The 11,326-nt window shown below is 45.1% G+C and overlaps 1 protein-coding gene and 1 long non-coding RNA gene across 2 annotated transcripts; both read left to right on the forward strand.

Annotated features, from left to right (window-relative positions):
• Window positions 1–4,050: 4,050 nt before the first annotated feature.
• Window positions 4,051–5,348, forward strand: LOC139050208 (uncharacterized). Its single transcript, XR_011508806.1, has 3 exons — window positions 4,051–4,245; window positions 4,587–4,750; window positions 5,219–5,348. It is a non-coding gene; the product is annotated as an uncharacterized lncRNA (long non-coding RNA).
• A 1,000-nt stretch (window positions 5,349–6,348) lies between these two features.
• Window positions 6,349–9,987, forward strand: LOC139046670 (uncharacterized). Its single transcript, XM_070526417.1, has 3 exons — window positions 6,349–6,640; window positions 7,012–7,446; window positions 9,648–9,987. Exons 1-2 carry the CDS (start codon window positions 6,354–6,356, stop codon window positions 7,442–7,444), a joined length of 720 nt encoding a protein of 239 aa, XP_070382518.1. The 5' UTR covers window positions 6,349–6,353; the 3' UTR covers window positions 7,445–7,446; window positions 9,648–9,987.
• The last annotated feature ends 1,339 nt before the right edge of the window (window positions 9,988–11,326 follow it).

Genomic DNA, 11,326 nt, shown 5'->3' on the forward strand with positions numbered 1-11,326 from the left:
TAGCTCTATGTGATAATCATCGTTCTGTTCTAAGGCTGCGTGTTTGTTTGCAAGTACCAGACGGAATTTGTCTGCTTTTACCCTTACTGTGTCTAAGTTGACCTGTTTTTTCTTGACCAATTTTAATCTTTCGCTTTTCAAATTGAGGTAAATTCTGGCCCTCACTAACCTATGATCACTAAATTTTTCTCTAACTATCATTTCTACATCCAGCACTATGCTGGCATCGGTAGAAAGTGTGAAATCAATTTCATTTCTTGTTTCCCCATTAGGGCTTTCCCAGGTACATTTTCTGTTGCTACATTTCCTGAACAATATGTTCAGTATTCTCAGCTTATTCCTTTCTGCGAGTTCTACCAGCATCTCTCCTCTAGGGCTTCTAGAATCCACACCATAGTCGCCAATTGCCTGTTCACCTGCTTGCTTTTCCCCCACTTTCATTGAAGTCACTGATTACTACCGTATACCGCGTTTGCAGTTTCGTCATCGCTAATTCAACATTTTCATAAAACTGATCTACTTCCTCATCGTCGTGACTGGACGTTGGAGGATAGGTTTGTACTACCTTTAATCTATACCTCTTATTGAGCTTTATTACGACTACTGCTACCCTCTAGTTGATGCTGTATAATTCGTCAATGTTGCCCGCTATGTCCTTATGGATTAGGAATCCTACCCCGTATTCTTTCTTATCTGGGAGACCTCTATAGCAGAGGACAAGGCTGTTATTCAGCAATGTGTAAGCCTCACCAGTTCTTCTAATCTCACGGAGGCCGATAACATCCCAAACAATGTCGGATTCGAAGAGTTCTGCAAAGCTAGCCTCACTCGAGAGGGTTTGGGTCTGAAACGTTGCAAGGGCCAGTTTCCAATGGCGGCCTGTCCGGACCCATAGCACCCTCTGCTGCGTTGCAAGTCTGACCGCCGCCTTGGTCAGCTGCTCCGCAGCCGCAGGGGACTGAGGGCCATTGGTTAATTGAAGAGATCATTAGGGAGGTTGTTTCCGAATACTGCACCAGGCAGGCATATTTTTGTTCTGGTGGGGGAGTGTCTTTGTTCAAGCTTAGTGGGTCTTCCTAATTTGGTTGTTTCTGGATTAGTATAGCTCCACTCGCTCTCGGCATCTTTTGCCGGTGTCAGGTGTCACTCCAAGTCTGCAGATGTAGTGCACTGGAGAATGTAAAAAAAAGGGAAACAGGGGAGGGGGCATTTGAACTTCCGACTACCACAATCGAGCATTCGGTACAGCTGAGTAGGATAATCCTGGAGGCAGCAAGGCTACCTTGTCGCCGATAGGTGCGGCCCAGTAAGAGATCCGCTAATTTGTCCCCCCTTTGCGGATTTTGCTGATCGTCATAGGTTGCGCGACATAGTGTCAATTCTCGGTTGCCTTAACTTCTTGTTTCCCGCATCTCACACATGCACGTGGTCTTGAGTGCGCCTTGGTACACAATACATTTTCGCTGAATTTGAACACCACTTAACACATGTGCGTAAAAATAAGAAAGGGAAATTTTTTAGCGCTTACCGAGAGGCCCCGAGGTGCGTATGATCCGCTCGTCACGTCTGCTTGTCCCTTGCCGTCCAAAAACTAGTGCCCGGGCAGCTATTCAGAATGGTCGGTCGCAGCGCCGTCGCAATACAGCTCTGAGATTCGCAGAAAGCAGGTGACCTTGACGGCTGCCACTGGTGTCTTCATCCTTTCTACAGCTTTGGACAGTGGTTATACCAGAGCACAGCTTTGGGCAGTGGTTATACTAGAGCATCTAACTTTTACAAATTCATTAGTTCAGTAACTCACTTGCGCTATGCGGAGTGCCTATACGTCTCGTGCAACCCCTATGGGGAACCAGCGCTGGATAGGCGGCGCGTCGAAAAGAGTGCGTTGCATGTCGCCTGGCGACGAAACGCGGCATATCCCAGCCGTTCGACCAGATGACACACACGTGCGCGGCCGTATTATAAGGGAGCTTTAGCTTGAGCGTTTTTACGGCCATCGGAGCGGAGCGGACGAGCGCAGACGCCACTGCGCATGCGCACGTCGCTGGGCCGGCCAGCGTTTTTACGGAGCGCAGCTCACGCCCGCTGGGAAGCCCTCTCCAGCGGAGTTAAAGGCAGCGCGCGAGCGTGCGTAAAAGCGCGCGGGCGTGTATGGGCATTCAAGATGGCAGCCGTCAACACAAGCGCCGGCGCTGCTGCGTTGTCTACGGCGACCACAGCTCAGGCCCGTTTACAAGTTAAGAAAGCCCGGAGATGTTTCACAGCTGAGGAAGACGTCGATGAAGCCCCAACAGTTTGTCAGCGGGGCATCTTTTGCGTGAACGGCCTGAAAATTTTAAGTGAAATTTTGAGTGTAACTTTGTAATTGCCAATTTTGACAACCTTGACATTGATACTGCTGTAATTGCAACTTACCTGCGAGAGTTTCTCCAGCGTGTCGAGATTGAGCCAAGAATGGTTATTTACATTGTCGAGCAAATGAAAAAACCGCTCGTCGATGTGGCCCAGAACTTCGTTCGTCAGTTATGACAACGTTGAACTGTGTCGCCCGAAAAGATCTTCAAGATCACACAGCCGGTTGGAATATGCCAGCCGTCGTAGGGTAATGCAGAGGGCTTCATCTCCGGGTACAGCAACCCTTTACGCAGTTACTCCCTTATCGGGTATGCGAAGGCACGCTGAAGTCTGCCTATATGCTCCTTCTCGAAACGAAAATAGGTCATAAAGACGCCATCGTCCATAGCATCAATGTTCAGAACTCTGTGCACTGAAAGTGGCTCACATCGTGTCTCTCCAAATACCCCCAGGCACAGCACATCTCCAATCTCGATCCAGGTCAGTTACGACAGCAGCAGCGGGTCCTGTAGTATGCTCTTCGGCATGATGCAAACAACAGTATAGCAGCCGACAATACGCGAATGCGCGCGGAAACAGCTTACTTCTTTTGTTTCGGCTTGACTTGGCCAGCTCTGGCGAACCTATTCTGTTTAACAGACTGCTCTTTTGTACATCTAAAACGCAACACTTACCAAATAATTAACTAAAAACACAGAACCTACCTTTAGCAAACAGTTTCAGCGCATTATTAGCAGGTTTAATTGATATTCTTTTCACTCTAACTCGAATTGTGACCAATATGTGGAGCAGCAGAGCAAGTGACCCTACTCCGCTCGAGAAGACGGGCGATCCGCCCGGCAATTTCTCGCGCGTCTCTCCGCTGGTGTATCCGCTCGCCCGCTCCGCCCCGCTCGCCGTAAAATCGCCCAGCTAAAACTATCTATAGTTCGTATGTTTGCGTTTTCGCGCCGCTTCAAGTGGACAGATTTCGTAAAGAAGCTAGCGCCATCAAGTGACGAAATGACGAAAGAAGCTTTTTAAGGCTTTATATATTTTTCACAGTGTGTCGCGGCGAGCACGTGCGTTTCTTAATGGTTGCGCTGTGTGCCGTTGCCATGCGTGTGGGGCAGCCCGCCCCGCAAATCTGCCAGCTATGGCTCCGGTCGTACTGCGCTATGGTTTCGGAAGTATTAGTTGGCCTGAAGTCTTTCCATATTTCTCTTGCTAGACATAAAAAATTCTGATGTTACTTCGCCACAGCAGTCAATGGAGAAGAAAGCTTTATCGCATCAGCTGACTCGCGAAAGCAAGGGTTTGATTGCTCCGCTGCTGGATCCGTAAAGCCGAGACCACACGTACGCTTGCGGACGCGCGCTAGCTCGCGTTCGCGCGCCTTGCGCCTGCCGCGCCTCGCGAGTAATGGCGGTTTGCATCCACAAGTACGCGCGGAAGCGCGCGCTCCTGCGCGCTCACACATAATCGGTTGAGAAGACATCGTTTCGTACAGAAATATTTACGGTGCTGCAAAATGCTCAAATAGTGATAAACGTCATTTTTATAATTTTAGAGTTAATAAACCAACGTAAAAAAATGAAAATGCGCTGTCTTACACGACATAATCAGCTTCGCATGATGTGGCAGCAGCACTGGCACGCTATCAACGGCGCCGCGTTCCCGCCTTTCCGCGTCGTCTGCGTTTCCCGCGTCGTCCCGCCTCCCTGGCTCCATCCCGTCGACATTATGCCCGCAGTCTCTACTCGTACGAGGCTTTTACTGTTGCTGGAACAGATACTCTTGCTCATGATAATGAAGAGGAGACGAGACCAACGACGGTGCAGGCAGCGGCGACGCTGGTGGGTGCGACCTGTGTTTTTGGCCCGAAAGCAAGAAGGACTTTACCACACAGCTGTAAGTACTCTGCTGATTTTACGCAGAAGTGTTTTGTCGTGTCTCTATTCAGTATCTGACCTTGGTTGAATTTGTAATTGCTAAGAAACACGTGCAGCGCTGAAAAGACGATATGCACGCGCTCTTTTTGTGTCATTTCGCCCCCATTGTCGTTAATCTGTAAGGCTTTCTGCTCGCCTTTATATCGCTTAGCAAGTTCATTGTTGTTTTAGTGATGCAAATGACCTCTGGTCACCCTCTTGGCGATCAGGTACATACGATGCATTAACACATGAGACGACCATTCGCAGCCACGTCTATTATGTCTGGATGATTGTTTACATTCTTCATGGCAATTGCAGATGTGCCGCATGCGACAAGGAGATCACAGATTTTTCTGCAAGTACTACAGAATGACGCCGCAGCTTTTCGATAAGCTGTTAAACTTTGTCGCTGCGGACCTGACCCGACAGCAGTTCATCAGGGAGCCCTTGGAGCCTGCAGAGCGACTGGCGATGACATTGAGGTTCGTAGAAGTACATTCCACATTGTGAGTAAAATTATTTACCAGTGGAGTACCATGTATATGCTGCTACAGTCGTAATGCTATTTCATTTTTTAACATTATACTTTGCTGTATATTTTAAAGAAACTGCATAGGCTGCTGCTATGAAGTGTTTCTGTTACAGAGGTTAATCATAGCATGGTAGTTATCAGGCTAGGGCCCAGTTTCTCAGGCTAGGGAATGCTGGCCCACAGTTTGTGTATGGAACAGCAATTTCCTGCTATTTTACATCTCTTATGTATTATGGGGTTGCTTGCAGAAATGGGATGATTTTTATTTGTATTGGTTCATGAGGGGTAAAATGTAAATATGCAGATTTCCAGTGCATTGGGGGCACGTGCCCATAATTAAATCATGGTTCTGGCACGTAAAACCCCTCAGTTAGATTGGTGTGTGAGGGCAATTTTCGTTCTGTTTGTCATGTTACAGTTACCTGGCATCAGGGCAGGAGATATGCCAAGTAGCGCTGTTATATCGTGTAGGTCTTGAAACTGCCAGGCAATGCATACACGACACATGTCGAGCAATATGGGCACGCCTCAAGGATCATTTCATGCAAGTAAGTATGCCATTACACTTCACTTATAACTGCTGCACTGTGATGATTGCTGGTAGTGCAGCCAAAATGTTTGCCAATTAATTAAAGAATGATCAGCCTTCAAGCAGTACCAAAACACTAGGTAATCAACTTTGCCTTGGTACATTAGAGGCAAAGCATTTCTTCTACTGCATAAATGTGTGTTACACCGAGCTTGGTCCTGTGGACATAGCAATTACGTTTATCACTTGAAATGACACTGCACACTTTCTAGCAATATGGGCATTGTGTGCCACTGATTTTTCCAGTCAGTAGTAATGGCAAGTGCCGTACTATTCTAGACAGCAACCCAAGAGGAGTGGGAGAAGATTGCTGAAGGATTTTTAGCTCGATGGCAATTCCCCAATTGCTTGGGGGCTGTCGATGGAAAACATGTAGCAATCACATGCCCACCAAATTCTGGGAGTAATTACTTCAACTACAAGGTAAACTGCTATGCTTTCATTTTATTTGCTTTGTGTACTAAGGATGCTGTTTCTTTTTGTAATTGCAATTCTGCCAGGAAGGTGCTTTGTAGATGTTACAATTTACATGCAGTGCAAGTCAGGTGCCATGTACAGTGCATTGTAGTGCGGTACAAAAAAAAAACTCAAATGCAAATGGGCATATGGGTAGAAAATGAGGTATTGTGGTTCCTTAACCTTCAAGCATATGAGGGGTACGAGTATGAAAGGAGACTATTGAGTTTAACGATTGACAACTCACTAACATCCAGAGCATCCTTTGATGCTTTTGCAGTTGCCTGCATTCTGCAGCCATTTCAGTAAACTTTCTTATACGATAGTACGCAGGTGACAATAGTACCAAGCCTTGCTTGCTAAACAGGCCACTCAAATTGCCTGACAGTGGCCGTAAATTTGCTGTTTGCATGTGAATGTCGACACTTGCTCTGATGCTTTATTTCAGTGAACATATTCAATTGTCCTCATGCATGCTTTATTTCAGGGAACATATTCAATTGTCCTCATGGCTGTCGTTGACAGCAGTTGCAAGTACGTGCTTGTTCATGTGGGGGCTGAAGGTCGCGTGAGCGACGGAGGCGTATTTAAACACTCTGCATTTGGCAAGGCCCTTGTCAATGGAGACCTCAATATACCCTCACTTGGCCTGCTCCCAGGAACTACAACAGCTTTACCCCACGTCTTCGTTGGGGATGAAGCTTTTCAGTTAAGAAAAGACTTTATGCGCCCATTTCCTTCCAAGCAACTTGAGGATGAAAGAAGAGTCTTCAACTACAGGTTGAGCCGAGCAAGGTATGGTGCACTAAGATAGTGAAATTCAAAAATGAGACACTGACAGTCATTCTCTCTTTTAATAATCAACCTTTTATTGCAAAATCAATGCAAGTAGAGGTCTTGAAGAATACTTGAACAATCTGAACTGCTTCAGAGCTTCTCTCTGGTGTCCCTTTAAAGTGCACAAGTACTGCGCAAGGAATTAATATACCGCAAGAAAAATACACGCATAGTACTTCTGACACTGGATTTCTTGCAGTCTTTGTATCATTACTGTAAACATGTCTTCTCAAAAAGGCAGACTAAGGGAACAGGTTCTTCTAACCATTTTTTAAAAATAAATGTTTCTGAAGTTTGAATTTCAATGTTTGTTTGCTATATTCCGACAGACGGTGTGCTGAAAACGCGTTCGGGATCACAGCAGCAAGGTGGCGTATTCTACTGCGGACCATTAACTTGCTCCCCACAAACGTGGACTTTGTTGTCAAGGCTGCCTGTGTCCTGCACAACTTCCTAACTGTCCTCAATCCACAGTCGGACAATTACAGTGATCAAGAGGACAAGTTTGGAAACTTTGTAGCAGGACGCTGGCGCGAACGCATCCAAGCTGCGTTGGGAGACGACAGAATGCAGCAGTTTACCCCCCTTCAGTCAACACGATCAAGAAACTACGACAGTGAAGCTGCACATGCCAGGAACCTCTTTGCAGCCTATTTTTGCAGCAGAGTAGGCGAGGTTCCATGGCAGTGGCACCAACCAGGTGTTTCCAAAGAAGGCGCTTTGAAGCGTCTACGTGAGCAGCAGTTCTACCAGCTGCAATGATGGTGAGCATTTCCTCGAAAGAGCAAAAGCCACATTGTGACTTCATAACAGTCATTCATAATTGCTGTTCACTGTGGCTTATCAATCATGCTGTTTACGTGTCAATTTTGTGGCACCTGTGCAAGAAAAAATGTTTGTGTTATTACTTTGTTCATCCATGTTGTGAAGTGTGTAGTCCACCTACTTGATGGTAACTGGATGTTTGATGTGGAGTAGAAATAGACTTGAACTGTGGTATTCATGACTATCGAAACCGTAAACATTTTATTTCCAACCACAAAAAAATACATTTATTTAAGCATACCCAGCTACTGCTGGCTTGACAGGTAGGGCCGTACTGGCCAGCCAAGCTGCCGCGAATGCAACTGTCACTCCCCATTCGCTCCATTGCAGTTTGCCTGAAGTGGCAGGCCACAACTATGCTGTTGCAAAGAGTATTGCATGTGCAAGCATTGATGAGGTAGAACATATCACATTATGTAAGGAGGGCTTCAAATAGGAAAAAAAGCACCTATAAATAAGTGCAAATTGAACACAAAACAACGACATAAAAATATCATTGGGAAGCAACGTGCATGTTAAAGAATGGAGAATGCAGCGTAAAGCAGTAAAAAACAGGACATAAAAAGCAAATAAATGAGGTGAGGCATCAAACTACAGTAATACACAAAGGACTATGGTAAAAACAGCCATACGAGTATCTGGAGGTACGCATTTTTCTTGGTTTCCACAACTTGGCTGTGAAGAAGAGTATAGCACAGGTGAAAGGCACGTGCATGCATTGAAAAGCTAAAATGTATCACGTCATGTACGGATGACTAGGAATGGGAAAATAAAAACTGAACACTGACCAGTGCACATTGAACACATGAAAACTTATCCAGAACATAAAAAAGCCGAAATAAAAGTACCTGCCGTGGTAGCTCAGTGGCTATGGTGTTGGGCTGCTGAGCACGAGGCCGCGGGATCGAATCCCGGCTACAGCGTGCACATTTCTATGGGGGCAAAATGCGAAAACACCTGTGAACGTACCTTTAGGTGCATGTTAAAGAACCCCAGGTGGTCAAAAGTTCTGGAGTCCTCCACTACGGCGTGCCTCATAATCGGAAAGTGGTTTTGGCACGTAAAACCCCATAATTTAATTTTTTGAAATAAAAGTATCAGTGACAAGCAGCTAGCGTGTTAAAAATGCATAATGCAGCATCAAAATAAAGCAGTAACAAACAGGACATAAAAGCAAGCCTATAAGAGATTAGGCATCAAAGTACAGTAATACACAATTCAATATGATAACTATGGTTGTACGAGTATCTGGAGGTACACTTTTCTTGGTTTCCACAACTGGGCTATCAAAAAGAGTATTGCACAGGTAAAAGGCACATGCAATCATTGACCAGTTAAAATGTATGACATTATGTAAGGACGACTAGAAACAAGAAAATAAAAGTAAGCAATAAACATCAAAAGCACATAAATAAGTGCAAAGTGAACACATGAAAAATAAAAAATTTATGAAGTATCAGTGACAAGCATATAATGTGTTAAAGTATGCAGCATCACAATAAAAGACGGAACATAAAGAGTGAATATATGAGAAGTGAGAGATCAACATACTGTAATAGAGAATTGAACACATTGAAAAAGAAAATAAAGAAAAATAGTATGAGTACCTGGTGGAATGCAGTATGAGCAACTTCTGACATTTTCTTGGTTTCCATAACTTCGCTATTGAGAAGGTTATTGCACAGGTCGACAACACATTAAATTTAAAAGTAAAAGTATGTATACAAAAGTAAGAAAACAAACATACTCGAAAAACTTGCAGCCTTGATGTGCTGGTTTATAGTATCACTGTGCCTTCATGGTGCAGACAGCACATGGACGAGCAAAATGAACAGATAGCCCAAACATTGCTCCTTTGTTTCTTTGGCGATGTGCGATCGGCACTCTGAAGCTGCAGTGAGAAGGTGCCGAGTATGACAAAAAGAAAAAAATTAATCAGTTAATTCCTTAATGACATTCAAAATCTTTATATACATGTCCGTTTGTTTTTCCGTTCTCACTCGTTTCATGAGTGGAACAAGTGACATTGCAAACAGCTCGATGTGATCTGTCGGCTTTGTTGTTTCGAGAGCACCGGTGACACGCTGAAGCTGCTGCGCCAACAAATCGTCTGCATTTACCTTTCTTTTCCTGCTCGTAGGCGTGCCGGACGACGTTACTGAAGATGCCTGTGCACGAGGTGCAGGCGTTGCCGCTGGCGGCACCGACACCTCTGTTACCACCACATCCTCCGCCTCCTTCTCCTGCTCCTCCAACTCGTACACGTGCACGTACTCCTCATTGGCAAAGTGGCACATGTCGTCAAAGAGCTCTGCAGCAGTGGGCCCTTCCTCCAGGTTGTTATGGCTTGCTCCGACAGGTTCCTCCTGCTGGCTCAGCATTTGGAAGTTCCCTGATGTGCTGATACATTTGAAGAAAGAAATGTTCATTGTAGATACTTTTGGCTGTAAATATTTCAAATAATTCAAAAAGCAATGTGAAAATAAAGTTCATTAATTAAATTGTACAAGTGCTCTTTATCTGAAGGGGTCACCCAAAGATATCAATAACACATGGATACACATAACACTTTAGCGTCATCATTTACTTTTATTCTAGTTTACATTGCCATTCCATATAGTAGCACATTCTACATTTCAGTGAACACAAGTCTCTTCCCTTACTGAAAAAAGTTAATGCTTTAGAAGTAATGTTTGTTATCCCATAAATAAGCCATATTGCACTGCTGGAAAATGCAATGTTAAGAGTGACCTGAGTCCTTGAATTTTTAGAAATGTGCTGTGTGCAGTAACATTTGTATCTAAAAATGGTACACTGAATTATTTTATGCATGCTAAACAAATATTACAGTGCCATTTGATGAAACTATATGCTTTACAACCTAGCTACAGCCACAGGTCCCGTCCATTGAGGTTAATTGATCCATTAACAGCCGATGTTACAAAATACATGGAATTCATCACAATTTAAAAGACTGGCTGGTCGTAGAAAAACATTTGGCTAGGGAAGCGAGTCAAATGAGATTCTCCACACTAGGTGTGGAATTCGGGAGATTTCCAAGAGTCTGCGCGACTGCTTACAATGTTGCAGCTTTAGTACAAGTGGACTGAATGTGGGCACTTGCTAGAGCTACTGGGCTGAGTGAGAAGCACCATATGGAAGAATTCATGTTAGAATGCCGTGGATGGTGTTTTGAATTTCTTGGCGATCAGTGAAATGCACGGTTCGCCATGCTTATAAACTACACGCGAGCTAGAAATTCGTCCGAGTTTTGCGGACCGAACAGCACTGCGTTGATCATCATCCACGTAGTTTTTTATGAAATTGTGAATCTCGCAACAACGGCAGTCCAATAGGACAGTTTAACATAGTGAGGCGATGCACGAGTTCTACTCCTCTAAGCGACAAAATAACACGCCATTAAACTTACGCTCTCGTTTCCATTGTGTCGCGAAGAAACATCAGGAGCTCGAAGAAGGGCCACGAACATTCGCTCTCTTCCTCGGCTCCCGCTCCGCTCTTCTGGGACGTCGCGTCATTGTAACAGCGACGGAATTTGTCGCGAAGCGACTTCCACCGCTTCTGTACGGCGGTGACACCGTCTGTGCAAAAGAGTAGTTCCATTTTACGAAAATTTCTCAAGCAACAGCGCAGCATTCAAGCAAGCTTACCTTGCACACCGGGCACAACTATCGCTGCCACTTCCCTCCACAGGGCAGCTTTCTTCTGTCGATTTTTGTGGTCCCTGTGGCGAGAGAGCCACAAGGACGGCCGGGCCTCTACAGCGGAGATTAGGCGCTCGTTATCGATGTATATATC

This window comes from Dermacentor albipictus, chromosome 9 (genome assembly GCF_038994185.2).
Source record: "Dermacentor albipictus isolate Rhodes 1998 colony chromosome 9, USDA_Dalb.pri_finalv2, whole genome shotgun sequence".
In the NCBI taxonomy this organism is placed as follows: domain Eukaryota; kingdom Metazoa; phylum Arthropoda; class Arachnida; order Ixodida; family Ixodidae; genus Dermacentor; species Dermacentor albipictus.